The sequence below is a fragment of the Suricata suricatta genome, chromosome 1 (assembly GCF_006229205.1).
Source record: "Suricata suricatta isolate VVHF042 chromosome 1, meerkat_22Aug2017_6uvM2_HiC, whole genome shotgun sequence".
NCBI classification, from domain to species: Eukaryota; Metazoa; Chordata; class Mammalia; order Carnivora; family Herpestidae; genus Suricata; species Suricata suricatta.
In genome coordinates, this window is record NC_043700.1 from 36,149,568 (window position 1) to 36,164,181 (window position 14,614).

At 52.3% G+C, this 14,614-nt stretch overlaps 1 protein-coding gene across 11 annotated transcripts in view; it reads right to left on the minus strand.

Annotated features, from left to right (window-relative positions):
* The window catches only part of ANK1 (ankyrin 1), a 213,958-nt gene that overhangs the window by 54,991 nt on the left and 144,353 nt on the right, over window positions 1–14,614 (minus strand). For all 11 annotated transcript variants that reach the window (XM_029936401.1, XM_029936381.1, XM_029936428.1 and 8 more), the window contains 11 exons: window positions 14,172–14,357; window positions 13,026–13,124; window positions 12,243–12,341; window positions 11,848–11,946; window positions 8,355–8,552; window positions 6,904–7,002; window positions 6,405–6,503; window positions 5,859–5,957; window positions 4,118–4,315; window positions 3,475–3,573; window positions 2,931–3,029 (listed from right to left, as the gene is read on the minus strand). In XM_029936401.1, coding sequence (XP_029792261.1) covers window positions 2,931–3,029; window positions 3,475–3,573; window positions 4,118–4,315; window positions 5,859–5,957; window positions 6,405–6,503; window positions 6,904–7,002; window positions 8,355–8,552; window positions 11,848–11,946; window positions 12,243–12,341; window positions 13,026–13,124; window positions 14,172–14,357 — 1,374 coding nt within the window. The remainder of the gene's footprint in view (window positions 1–2,930; window positions 3,030–3,474; window positions 3,574–4,117; window positions 4,316–5,858; window positions 5,958–6,404; window positions 6,504–6,903; window positions 7,003–8,354; window positions 8,553–11,847; window positions 11,947–12,242; window positions 12,342–13,025; window positions 13,125–14,171; window positions 14,358–14,614) is intronic.

Below are 14,614 nucleotides of genomic sequence, written 5' to 3' on the forward strand. Positions count from 1 at the left end.
ATTCTCCACGAGGTCAAGGGCCTTATCTAATGTCACCTAGTAAATGAGCAACAGATAACCCAAGCTGGCCTTCAGACTCCAGATCCCAGGGCCTTTCAGCTGGGACAGGGCTTCTCAGACCACAGGGTGTACACAAAGCACTCGGGATCTTGTTAAAACGTGGGCTCTGACTCAGAAGTTCTCGGGAGCCCCCAGACTCTGCATTTTTAACAAGCTTCCAGATGATGCTGATGCTGCCAGTCCAGGGACCACACTTTGAGTAGCAAGGCCTCCACACATTCAGGGCTAAAAGAGATGCCAGGCCTGAGGACCTGGAGCAGGACCCATGACTTCCTAGCCCATGCCCGCCAGTCCTGGAGCAGATGGCCCGAGACATACAGTTTCCCCACTTGGCCAGCGTTCCTCTGTCTCTCCCAGAGATCTGAACCTCCTCGCCAGCCACTGCCTTCCTGCGGAGACCAACACTTCTGATTCTGCCAGGATCGCTGATCAGGAAAAGGAAAGAGGAACAGCGGCGGCTGACAATATAATAACATTGGAGGACAGGGACCGAGCCATTAGGAAGGGACATTTCATGGGGAGATGAGAAGCTGTAATTTACCTAGAGAATTAAATTGAACAAAAAGATTCAATAGAGTAATTATGTAAGGTAATTCATTTCCGTGTCCCCTTTTTAAAAAATGTTATGAGAATACATCCCCTTTAGGTTGTGTTTCCATAACAAGATCAACGTTTTGATGATAATATTAATTTTTAGAAATGAAGTTTTGTGTTATATCAACAGAAAGCAAAGAGGTGTGGTTTGCTGCATGAAGCCTGGCATTTGGGGCCATCCCCACCGGAGATGGCTCTCTGTGAGGTGAGCCTCAGAGAGCGTCTGCTTCCCAGTGCCGTCCACAGGATGGATGGGAGAGGCTGACTGGACCCCCCCCCACCCCCGCCAGGGCCCGGTCCCTAGCAGGCAGTCACAGGAGGAAAGCGATGATTCCTGGGAACACTAATGGGTAAAGGACAGTACCGGGACAAGCTGAAGCATACTCATGGCAGTCTAATCAGGAGTACGTGTCACCTGGGCAGCTATGTGCACCCACACTGGCAGACGCAGCACCCTGTCTCGCAAAGGGCATGCGTGCCTTGGCAGCAGTTCAGACCAGGTGACCCCTGGTTAAACTCGACCTACAAGGGCAGCTGGCAGTCTCAGAACAGAGACTACCCCTCTGTGCTGCCCAGAAAGCAGGACTCAGAGGGATGAATGACCTTCTGTAGGTGACAAGGACGATGGGCAGCTAGGTGGAGAGGTTAGGGAGACCTTCTGTGTCACTGAAAGGTCCTTTTCTCCCAAGGAAATGAGCTCATCCAAAAGAATGCACACTGGAGGGAAATCTGCCTAAACGTTAAAACAACATTAGCATCAAAATGAGAAGGGGGAGGGTTTGGTTTGGGTGCAGAGGGATTTGCATGTGAAATTCTACAAAATTGCCAGACTACTTGGGAAACTATTTTTTGCCATGGAAACAAATCCCATCTGTACAAGGTTTGTGCTTGGATGAGGCTCTCTTTAAATACCATGAACCTGGCTCCAGTTTCCTTTATATAAGGAGGGGGTGAGGGGGCGGGGAGTCCAGCTTTGTATTTTTAGAGGCAGGAGTAAGTCACATCTTAGCGGGGCCACATGCTCCGTCTGCGCAGTGACGTGGGCTCCCTACAACAGCGGCAGAGACAGGAGCCCAAGGAGACAGAGGTGTCTGGGAGACGCAGTGTCTCCAGGGAAGGGATGCTGTAAAATCAGATGAGCATCTCTTCTGAGGAAGGAAGACAAGCCAAAGGCCCCCTCTCGCTCTCGGATTTTCCCAGACGCGGCTCTGTTCCTGCTGCTGTCAGCAGGTGTCAGCTGTAATCACACACCAGCCCACCCCACCCTAGTGGCTCCCTCCACTGTAGCAGCACTGAGCCTCCTGCCTCATGGTTGAGCATCGGGGTGTGGTCTCCCAGAAACCGTCCTGTTTTCCCTAGTCCTGGCTGCTTTATCAGTGAGCTTCCCGAGTGTAGGGACCCCGTGTGTCCTTTGTAGCAGAGCCCTGCCCCCCACCCTTTCCCCTCCTCCCCTGAGTGGCCATCAGCCCCTCCTTTCACAGACAAACACTGTGCACCCTCTGGTCCTACACTGGGCAGCCAGTCCCAGAAAATGACCCTCAATTCCAGCTTGACCCCTTTGCCTGGGGTGGCCTGTCCCACCCCCAAGTCTGACCTTCCCAAGTGAGCCCAGTCAGCCTCCTTCACATGGTTCCCTGGACAGGCCTTGAACCTGCCGCTCTGAGCAGCATATTTCCGGGGCTGGCACGCTGGGCTTCTGTCCACCGCGTAAGGAATCTGGGTGTGCCTTGTTAAACACACCGCCATCTCAAAGCCTGAGCTCCTAAGTGAAATACCTCTGGGCGTGACTATTCCCATCTGAAATAGGTCCCTTGCTTCAAGGTTATGGCAGGTTCACCCTCAGCCCTGAGTATTTCCCCAGGTGTGGCCTTTGTGCCGCCAGCACCAAATGGAGTGAGACCCTGACAGGCTCATGGCTCCTGGAGATTCCTGGACGAGCTGCCCTGTGACCGCCAGCCGTCAAAACGCCGCTGTCACGCAGCACTTTGGGGAACACATTTGTTGTGTGAAACAAATCCCACCTCTGCGAGGGCACCTGTTGCTAAGGCGTGTTACCCATTTCCCACCCCGCTCCTGGTCTCCAAATAGTAGCAATTACCGCAGGTAACATTTGTGGAAGTGAGGCGAGATTTCAGAGGTAAAAATAAAAGCAAAACATGAAAACCCTCCAGCTGCTCCCGGAACAGCCCTTCTCGAAGGAGCCTGCGGTCCAGAGGCCCAGGCTCGGAGGAGGGCTGGGGCCGGGGTTCCAGGTACGCAGACGGGGGCAGGCTTACCCAAGCGGGGCTGTGAGGGGACCCGCCCCGGGGCAGCAGCAGCCTGACGATGTCCAGGTGGTTGTGGTGGACCGCCACGTGCAGAGGGGTCAAGCCATTCTGCGGGGGCAAGACGGACAGAGAGGACAGCCTTCACTCAGCCGGCTTTCTACCAGTGATCCCTTCAGGCTACAAGAGGCGCCATTTTGGGATCTGTGTCACTTCTTTTACAGAGTTACAATCTGGTTAAAAGTCGTTCCAAGGCCAGTCTTGACCTGAAGTCACCCGAGAGCATAACCAGCCAGACCCGGGGGCACCCCCCTTGTTCCTACAGGGCCTGGTGGGCAGCACAATCCACACACTTGCTCCGAGGAGGCTGCCAGGTTTTTCTAAGAGGACAAGGACTTTGCCAGAAAGACAGTCTTCCCAAAGCCTCTGTACCGAGACGGCTGCCCATTCGGCAGAGGGACACAACAGCCTTGGTAATAGAGACCATTCCCAAGTGGCAAAGTTTATCCTCTGCTCCGGCCTTTCAGCTGAGAGAGGGAGGGAAGCTTAAACTCACTTTTCCGGCAGCATTTGGGTGTGCGTCCCGTTCCAGCAGCACCTCGGCCACCCTAACCTTCCCATACTTCGCAGCCACATGGAGAGGGGTAAATCCTTTCTGAGGAGAAACACAGGCTGTCAGAACCAGGGGGCATCAGAGCCGTCCTCTCTGCCCCCCATAGAGAGGGCCCACGGCAAAGGAGGTATTGCGCCTTAACTGGCGTGGAGATGCCGATCCTATAAAAGACACAGCAATTTCTGATCCTTCCAAGAGGCCAAGGCCCCGGAATCAGCAGGCTTCCTGTGATTGCCACCTGCACCTCTTGTGAGGGAGCATAAAACCACTTGAGCTGTGATTTGACTACTAGCGGGCTGAGAGCAGCCTTTCTTGTATTCCAGGACCGGACATGTCCAGACCGAATAGCTATTCTCTGATAAAGGGATGAAGGCCGGGTAGGTGGAGGAGAAACTACAGTTTACCACCTTTCTGGGGAAGGATGACACAGCAGGCTCACAGACAGCGCCAGGCTGGGGGTGTCGGTCCTCCGGGCCGCTTTCAGCATTATCAAGGCGACACAGAGGATCCGGAGGGAACGCCCAGCCCACACCCCAGGCTCCAGGCGGCCAGCTGCCTCCAGGGAACAGGAGGAGGAAGGCTGTACCTTGGTCATGCAAGCCTGGGATGCTTCCTTTTCCAGGAGGGCCAGGACTGTCTCCACATGGCCCTCTCGGGCAGCAATGTGCAGGGGGGTATGGCCGGCAGTGGTGGCCAGGTTGGGATTGGCGTTATTTTCAAGCAGGAGCTTCACCATGTTTGTGTGGCCAATGCGAGCTGCACAGTGAAGTGGGGTCTGGTCATCCTGGAGCCCAAAGCAAAGACAAAGAAGAGGGAAGGTTTCTTAATTCAACTCCTCACTTTACAGAGAAGGAAGGTGAGGCCCAGAGAGGTAAGTAACCTTCTCAAGGTCACACAGCTAGTAGATAAAGAGCTGGGATTCAAATCAAGTTTCTGAATCACAGACACAAATATGCTCTCTTACTGATTCCTCACAACCACCCTTTGACTTAGTTGTTATTTCCACTGAATCGCCCAACGGTTCAGCCTTCCCATCTGTAAATGGGAACAATAATATCTATCTCTTGGGCTGTGGCTAGGATCTAGCAGGTAGTGCCTAGAAAATGTTTCACATGGTGTTTGGCACATAACACATACTCAGTGTGTTGTGCTTGCTCCTACCGTCTCCCAAGTCACGTCTGAGTGGATGTTTCCCTTTTGGTTTGAACAGGGTCATGAGAAAGTCTAAACAGCAGAAGGGGAAATATGACTTTCTTCTCCCAGCCCTGTTCTTCCTCCTTCCCTGACACTGAAGGGGTTCAAGGGCGAGGCCTCTGTGCTCCTGGGCCCAGCTGGGGGCCTCTTCATGTGGCCCAAACACAAGCCACTGTTCCAGCTCTAAACAGAGCCCCTGTCATCTGTGGGGTAGGAAAGCCCCATCTTGGTCAGAGCCAATCACCTTGCAAATTCAATAGCAATTTGAACTCTTCACTCATCTGATCCCTTGGGAATACCTTTTCCAACAAAGAGGAATCTTCCATTTTTAGGTCAAGTAATTCCTAACTAATTTTCATTGGCAACATGTTCTCCAAAAAGTTGTTTCTTGGGGGCTCCTGGGTGGGTCGGTCAGTTAGGTGTCCGACTTTGGCGCAGGTCATGATCTCATGGTTTGTGGGTTGGAGAGTTCGAGCCGGCCTCTGTGCTGACAGCTGGGAGCCTGGAGCCTGCTTCAGATTCTGTCTCCCTCCTCTCTGCCCCTCCCCCGTTGGTGTGAACTGGCGTGCGTGAGTGCGCTCTCTTTCTCTTTCTCTCTCAAAACTAAATAAATAAACATTTTAAAAAGTGGCTTCCATTCTCACACCATGACTGTAGCCATCATGAAACTCTTTCAGCCCAAAACACTCTGCAAGCCATCCAGGCTCTTCAAACTCTCATTATCCTAAAAAAAAAATGTAGATCTGATGCAGGGGCGCCTGGGGGCTCAGTCTGGTGAGTGTCTGACTCTTGATTTCGGCTCAGGTCATGATCTAACAGTTTGCCAGATGGAGCCCCGCGTCAGGCTCTATGTGCAGAGCCTGCTTGGGATTCTCTCTCCCCGCTCTCTGCCCCTCTCATGCAGTCCCTCTCTCTCTCTCAAAATACATAAACATGCTTTTAAAAAGAAGAAGAAACATAGGTCTGGTCTTCTCAGAAACCCTGCAAAGCAGAATCTGAACATTTAGGTCAACCAACATGGGAATGACAAGAAACCTTTGCGACAAGGGGTCTGGCTGCTCATAAGGATGGATTTCTCCTCACTGCGCTTGAATTGCTTACATTCCCAGATCCCTCCTGCCTCCAAAACTCACCTTGGCCTTGGCATTGACTTTGGCTTTGTTCTGGAGCAAATACTTGGCTACTTCCGTGTGCCCTGCTCTGGCTGCCATGTGCAGTGGGGTCTCCACTTTCTGTAAAATAACAGAATTGTTAACACACCTCCGCTTCCAAAAGGACATGTGCACTGTTCCAAAGTGCCGGCCTAGAGTAGCTTGGTGGCCTTTTGTCCAAAAGGTGGAGTCGTCCCAGCAAGCAGCTCAATTAGCCTTTAGCCTGCTGATGCCTGGTGTGGGTGTGTGTGTTCTTGGTATAATGGAAAGTAAACCCCAGAGCTAATGAATGTTAAAAACTGTAAATGAATTCTCAGACAGCACTTGCAGAAGTTCCCAAGTTACCGCCCAACCTAAAACTCCTAGGACTTACAGATGTGTGACAAATTTAACTGGGAAAGAGTCCATAGACACACATGTTCTCCCCAAATCTGAAGTCTCTCCTTTTCTGAGGGTTCTAGGTCTGTCCCCAGAAAGGAGATCCCAGCACTCACTAAGCCCCTCTCCGCGCTCTCCCCGCGGGCTTACCACGTTGGAGACGCTGGGCGATGCCCCCCGCTGCAGGAGGTTCTTCACGACGGGCAGGTGTCCCATGAAGGAGGCTACGTGGAGAGGTGTCAAGCCAGACTGGAACACACAAGAGAGGAATGAGAACAAGGAGCCTTTCCTGCTCCTAGGGAGAAGAGAGAGCCAGATAACCTAGTGCTTCCTTGCTGCTAGGTGCTCCAGAATGGTTTTCCAAGAAGGGAGTTAAAGGAGATGGGTTTGCTTCCAAGAAAATGGCTGGAGGAAAAAAAATGTCACTGCAGGGTGATTCTATCTACTTTATGACTCAAAAAACAAAATTGCATCTGATCTCAGGAAGGTCCCTGAAACTGTACACAGGGTCTTGTATCTTGGTCACCCAGTGGATCCCTTCAAGCAGCCTAGGCTTGCACACACACGTAGCTAAGAACAACGACTCTCAAGAAAGCCTCCCCCAGAAGGCCGGGGCACAGCCCACGCGCCGCCGGCGGAGCTCTCCTACCTCGGTGACAGCATCGATCGAAGCTCCCGTCTTCAGCAGCAGCTCCATGACTCGGATGTGGTTCTTCTTGCACGCGATGTGCAAGGGGGTGAAGCCGTTCTGCAGCCCCGCGCATAGGGAGACACACAGGCGGGAGCTTATAACACAGGCCGAGGGGCACCCAGACCCCCCACCGGGCCGTCCGTGCCTGCCGCGCGAGCAACAGGCAGGTGGCCTTCACCTTCTCTACCCCGGACGCTCCTGAACACGTTGTGTATCAACCCTTTTTAACAAAGAGCTTGCTGTCTAAAGTTTCCTTAAGGGGAGATTGACAATAAAGAGGACGTTTGTGAAGCAAATCATGTTCTGTCTCCCCTGGAACCACCGATCATTTTTGGTGAAGTGGATTTCCACATAGCAGCTGCGCTGTATAGGTAAACTCCACAAGGGCATGGGTTTTTGTTTGTTTTTTGTCTGTTTGTTTTCCCAGCGCTTTATTCCCTTAGGCAGTGGTTCTCAAAGTGAGGGGAGGGGACAGGATTTTGCCCCACCCCTCCCCGGGGACATCTGGCAACATCTGGAGACAGTGTTGTTACAACCCGAGGGGGAGGATATTAACACCCAGAGGGTGGGGGCAAAGAACGCTGATACACGTCCTATCGGGCACAAGCCAGCCCCCCACAACATGGAACATCAGACCCAAAATGTCAATAGCACTGGAGCTGAGGAATCCCCCAAGTACCCCGGAAGAGTCCCTGGCATGTGGCAAAGGGGGGGTGAAAGCTCTCTGAATGAATGAAGAAGCCATCCTTGTCTGACTGGAAGCTCCGCTGCCCTCTATATTCTCCCCTCTGGGAGTGGGCAGAGAGGACACGGGGGTCAAGGGCACGCTCTGTGCAGAGCTCTGGCTCCACCAGGTCCCTGAAGCTGCCCTGAGAGGGCCAGGCCTGGGGAAAGAGGAAGAGGAGCCCAGGAGGGAATTTGCTTTAGGCCAGAACTTTCACCAGCACGATGAAAACGCTAACCCCCTCACCAGAGGAAGGATGCTTAGCTCAGCCCATTTCACTCACTCCCTAGAGCAGGTAAGAAAGCCAGCAACCGATAGGCAGTCACTGTTCCTCAGCCCCGGGCTGTCTCAGATGGAGGGGCTTCCCCAACCCACATAGTTACCACGGACACAGCTTCTCAGCCAGATCTCCGGGGCCCACACCCACCCCTGACCTCAGCCCGTCACCAGGGGCCGTGGTCATCGGGGTACAGAAGGCGACAGCCTGCTGGGTGTGGCGGGAATGTGGGAGTTACCATCCTGCCTCCTGGGCCCTAGTGGTGCTGCCACTATCCAGACCCCGAGTGTCAGGGGTACCTCTAGGCACCCACTGGTGCCCTTCCCACCAAGCTCAGCCACACAGCTCTGGTCCCGCCTCCCTCAGCCTTTGCGCCTCTGGCACCCTCTCCAATAGCCTTCCACTCACCAGGGCTCTGGAATTTGGTTTGGCTCCTTTATCCAGAAGAACCTTGGCTACTCGGTGATGGCCACAGTGGGCTGCCACGTGGAGTGGGGTCAGGTGATCCAGGGTGATGTCGTCTATCTCCGCGTTGTATTGCAATAGAAGTCGGACACAGTCAAGGTGGTCTCCCTGAGCTGCCATGTGAATTGGGGACAGGCCGTTCTGGGAGAAGAGGGGAAGACAAGCAGGTGCAAAGGACATGAACCAGAAATTCAGGGTGACGATTCCAACCTAATTTCTTACTTCCTCCCCACACAACACGTCCAGGTTTTTCTGAGTGAGCTTGGTTCACTCTGGCCCCTGTGCTCATGCTGGTCTCTGACTACACCTTCCTTTCCACCTCATCAATCCTCTCAGCCAGCTCCAGCCAGGTCCACCTCTTTCAGGAAGCCTTCCTTGACCACCCTAGACTTCTGTGGGCTTTTCTTATCTGTCCCACTCACTCAGACCTTACTCATAGACTTGCCGAACTCTGTGTATAATTAACTTGTCTTCCCTCCTTACTTATCAGCCTCTTAACACCAGGGACTGTGCTTCATATCTCTCATATGCCCCACAATCCTCATACGTGCATGTGACACACGTAGTGATCCTTAATTCACGGGGTTATGAACGAATGAATGAATGAATGAATGAATGAATGAGCACAATATGGAACTCACATCTAAGTCCCTGTTCTTTGCCCCTAACAAATACAGATCACTTAAAAAACTTCGTAAAGGACTCAAGTGGTTTCTTAGGTGGCAAACTATTTTAAAGAACATTAAAGGCAGAGAAGTCTCTTCACTCATTCATTCACACATTAATCCAACATATATTTATTAAGCGATTAATGAGCACCAGGTATGGGTGAAGTGCCAGGGAAACAAAAGAGAACAGACATACCCTGGCCTAAAGAAGTTTATAGTCTGGTGGGGAAAAGAGGTGGAAACAGATACATTGTTGCTCTCAGTGTGGTAACATCAGGAAAGGCAAGATCAAAGCACAGAGGTCAGCGGGAGGGAGGATGGGGAGAGAAGGCTTTCTGGAGGAGGTGGTCCGAGCTGGGACTTGGCCAGGAAGACAAAAGGAGAAGACTCTGCCAGCAAAGGGAAGGAAGTCATGTGCTGGAGCTCAGAGGCAGCCACCCTTGGGGAATCCGGACGCCATGCAGTTAAACCCGCAGGACGGCGAAGTGTGATGGCGGCGTGCAGCTGGGCTGGGGGCAGGCAGGAGCTCGATCGACAGTCCATGAGCTCAGGAACTGCGATGGGAGCTCTTAGAAAGGATTTTCAGCAAGGGACACACAATCAGGCTGCAGACAGCTTGTATTCATGTCCTAGGTTGCATGTGTCACCTGAAAATTCACATGTTGGGGGCGCCTGGGTGGCTCATTTGGTTGAACGGCCAACTCTTGATTTCAGCTCAGGTCATAGTCTCATGTTTGTGAGATTGAGCCCTGTGTGGGGCCTTATGCTGAGTGTGGAGTCTGCTTGGGATTCTTTCTCTCTCTGTCCACTTGGCCCCCTCAACCCTCTCTCTCTCAAAACAAATAAATTAACTTAAAAAAAAAAAGAAAAAGTCACGTGTTGAAGTCCTAACCCCAGGAGCTCGGAACGTGACCTTATTTGGAAATCAGGTCACTGCAGATGTAGTTAGTTAAGATTAGGTCTTTAGTGTGGGCCCTGACCCAGTATGACTGCCGTCCTCCTAAAAAGGGGGAGTTTGCACACGCCCCCTCACACACTGAGAAATGCCTCTGAAGGCAGAGGTCAGGGTGATGCATCTACATGCCAAGGAATGCCAAAGACTGAGCAAATGCAGAGACTGGAAGCCGAGAGAGGCTTGGAAGAGCCTGCTCACAGCCCCCAGAGGTACTGGCCCTGCTGACCCTGATCACAGATGTCCAGCCTCCAGAACTGCCAGGCGATGGGCCTCTGTTGCAGTGAAGCTGCCCAGCGTGTGGCACTTTGTTACAGCAGCACTAGCAAACTAAAGAATTTTCATGACTGCTTTTTCAAGCCCCATTCTAATAATCTGGGTAATATAAAATCATTATCAACTTAGGAAGCTTTATGTAAGTTTAAACATAGGATCTCTGTGAGAAAACGCTGAGAATTTCCTGATCTAACAACATAATCGGTAGTAGTGATTCTACCTTCTCTTATCCAAGGATTTTTTTACTTTTATATTATCTCATGTGATCATCCCAATGACCCTGGGAGAGATGGGTAGAGCTCTCCAGATGAGGAAACTGAGGCACAGACAGAGTAAGGGACACACTCAGAGTCACACAGCAACTCAGCTGTGGACTGAGGTTGAAACGAGAAATAAACTGGCTTAGGAGAGGATATTCCCAGCGCCCCCCCCCCCCCGCCCCGCCCAGCCCCTGACCAACACACACACGTACACACACAAAGCCAGCTTGGTGCTGTGAGTCATGACCCAAACTATGGATGGCTGTGCAGAAGCCTCACATGACAATCGGTCACGGAATGGACAGACTTTCATGGTTCCAGACTAGCTGCAACTGCTCACACGAGACCTCTGGGGAGGCTGTGGAGGGGCCTGGGTTTCCCTAGTTCTATTCTGACACCCTTCTAAATTCACCCAGAAGAAGTGGGCGGAAGGCCTAGAGGACATGTAAGCAGCACCAGGCAGTCTGACAGCTTTAGCCTCCGGAAGATTCAAGAGTTGAAGGAGGGGCCTTTGCTCTGGCCCTTCATAGACCTTGAGAGGAACTGCTCTGTCTTCTTTTTAAACTTCACTTCAGTCTGGTGCAGGCTGCAAACACTTCTTGGGGTGCTTAGATCCTATCTTTTCTTGGAGCCAAGATAAAAGATGCAAGGGTTAATCTAGCACTGTAGCAGGCAAATGACAGCCCGTGGGTCAAATCTGGTCTGCTGCCTGTCTTTGTAAATAAAGTTTTATTGGAACATGACTGCTAGTTTGCATATTATCCAAGACTGCTTTCCAACTATAATGGCAGAGTGGAATCGTTGAATCATGGCTTGCAAAGTCTATCTGGACCTTTGGGGGAAAAGTTTGCAGTGTCTGATCTAGATAATAATTAGTTATACTGGGGTGCCTGGGTGACTCAGTCACTTAAGCGTCTAACTCTTGATTTCAGCTCAGGTTATGATCTCAACAGTTGTGAGTTCCAGCCCCACATCGGGTTCTATGCTGGTGGTATGGAGCCTGCTTGAGATTCTGTTTCCCTCTCTGCCCCTCCCTGGCTTATGCTTTCTCTCTCTCTCTCTCTCTCAAAAATAAAATCAAATAGAAATTAAAAAAATAATTACAGCTATACTGAATGTCTTCTGTGTGACAGGCATCGGGGAAAACATCAAACACACTGGCTCCGCCAGTAGTGTTAGCATCTCTGTGTTTCAGAAATGGGATTTGATCCTGGGTCGGCCTGACCTGCACCCCTGGGGAAAAGGTGCTCCTCACGGAAGGGAAGCAGGGAAGCACAAACCTTGGTTTTAGCTTGGATGGGTGCCCCGTGGTCCAGCAGGATCTCTGAGATTCGCACGTGCCCATTCCGAGCTGCACAGTGGAGAGGTGTCAATTCATCCTTTAAAAGACAGGGTCCAAAAGAGAAAGCCCCAAAGGCACCTATCAGAGCCACTGGAGGGAAGACTGCCCGCAGTACCATTGCAACCACGGAAGTGGGGATGCTTCCTGAAAGACCAGCCCCACTTTAGCACATCTTGTTCTGCCCACTGCTGCGTCCTGGCTGCTGCTGCCAGCTACTCCCAGATGCTGGAGGCCCATCACCAGCTGGTCACCGAGAGCCCACCGCTCCAGCTGTGGCTCAGGAAGGCAGCACGCCCTCCCCAGGGCCCTGCCGCAGAGCTCGCTGGCACCCACCTTGGTCCTTGTTTCTATCTGGGCTCCGCGGTCCAGCAGGAGCCGCACCATGATCACGTTCCCCCTGCGGGAGGCGATGTGCAGCGGTGTGATGCCATTCTGGAAGGGAGAGGCAGGAACCACTGAGGGCTGGCATCTCCCCCTCGAATGTGGCTGTGATGCACCCCCCCCAGGTTTCCAGCCTCCGCCCCACAGCCGCCGCACTACAAGAAGCCACGCTAAGCCTACTGCTAGTACATTTCTCACCTAAGAAAGATTTCAAAATCTATGAGGACGTGACAGCATGGTGGTTAATCTCAGCAATCTGACTGAGCCATGTCTCCCGAGTCATGGTAACAGAGACTGGGAGAAAGCCCTGCCCCCAGGCTTGCCACCTCGAGAATGGGCAAATGGAAACTGATAGGCAGATGATCAGACGTCCACCAATGAGGGGCTTCTGGGTGGCTTAATGGCTTAAGAGTCTGACTCTGGATTTTGGCTCAGGTCCTGATCTCACGATTTGTGAGATCAAGCCCTGCACTGGGCTCCACACTGACAGTGTAGAGCCTGCTTGGGATCCTCTGTCTTTCCCTCTCTCTGCCTTTCTTTCTCTCACAAAAATAAACATTAAAAAAACCAAACCCATAAAAGGGCAGCCTCAATAAACACCACGCTGTCCCACCCACGGTCATTTGTGCCATAAGGAGGAAATGCATGGTGTCAAAGAGTGGGGCAGAAGGGCCAGTGGGCCAGACAGGCCTGAAACCCCCTCCTGAGTGCCGGGCCTGCTGGGCGCCTCCTCACCTGTGGCGTGAAGTTGACGCTGGCACCCCTGTTGAGGAGTAACTGGGCCACATTGAGGTTCTCGTAGTGAGCTGCGATGTGGAGGGGGGTGAATCCCGTCTGGAGCACAGCAGAGGGGGAACAGTGTGTCAAAGCCGTGCAGGTGTCATCGCCATCTCAGAATCAGCACAAGGCCAGAGGACCCCATGCGGAAAGATTCTGACTGAGGAGGACATTTGCAGAAAGGACCAAGGGATGCTGTGTGGCAAGTCATACTCAAAGCCAGGTACTACCTCTGAGGGACCCACGTTCTTTGTTCTGTGGTTCAGGTGGACGAACCATGTGCTAGCATCGCCTCCAACTCTGCAGGGCCCAGTCACATGAATGGTTATTTATGAAGAGATTTGAATGGATGAATGAAAAGTGTTTTGGGGTCTATGATCTGACTCTAGAGATTGTTTCAGCCCCCTAAAACAGTGTGGTGACTCAGCTGTTGGCCAAAAGCAGCCCTCTGACCCCTTTTGGGTCATTATTCTGTCCTATAACCTGAGACCATGCCTAATTCAGTCAGCAGTTTTCCAGACAAAATCCAATGACCGTGCAGTGGAGGGACTGTGTGAATAGCTCAGTGCAGTCCACTCCCACTCTAAGAGAAGTAATTAACAATCCAAACTCACAGATAGTGAATCGGTAGTGCCTCAAAACATTAGACAGCTACCTGTCCAGGTCCCTGGGGAGCCCTCCCAGTTCTCATCTCTGCATGTCGGGACACCTTCCTTCCTCCACCAGGGGCCAGCCAGGAAAAGAGGGAGATAAATTCTAGAACACCATTGGCTAGATTCCCAAGTTTCACTCCAGCCAGGGACCCGGCTTGCCCTGAACACTTTTCTAGATGACCCTGAGCAATAAGAACCATTCCTGCTTCGTGCCAAGCACATTTCTCCTGGTGGTCACCAACGGTTTAATGGGGCTGCCCACTGTGACTCCTACAGGTCCCAGGGGGAATCTGGAGGCCCTGTGGGAGCTGGTGCTCAGTACGCAGGGCTGGGACCATCTCTGGCCACAGCTCATCCTTGGGGAACTGTTGGGGTTAACTCTGTAAGCCATACGACATCGTGGGCCACGTGCTGGAGCTTTCCTGGTCCTCCTGGGCCTGGCTGCGCTCACCTTGGAAAGCACGTCCGGGTTGGGGTCATTCTGCAGGAGCACCGCAGCTGTCCGGGTGTCGTCGTTACGGGCCGCGATGTGCAGGGCGGGGAGGCGCACCTTGCCCTTCGTCCCGTAGTTGATGAGGTGTGCCACCACGTTCTCATGGCCCTGCTGCAGAGCCACGGCTAGAGGAGTGAAGCCGTCCTGGCCGGAGGGAAGGAGGAAAGATCCACTCGCTGTCCTCAGGGCAGGACCCACTCTTTCACACCTCAGGGCTCTTGCTCATGATGGGTCCCCAGCCTGAAATGACTTTCTTACAATTCAAAGCCCTCTTCCTCTGTCAAGTTCAGTTAAATGGCACCTGGTCCCTAAAGTCTTTCTTGGCCCCACTTTCTTTCTCTGCAGTCTCACAGAGCCTATAGCCATTATTATTATTATATATATATTTTTTACAACTTGTT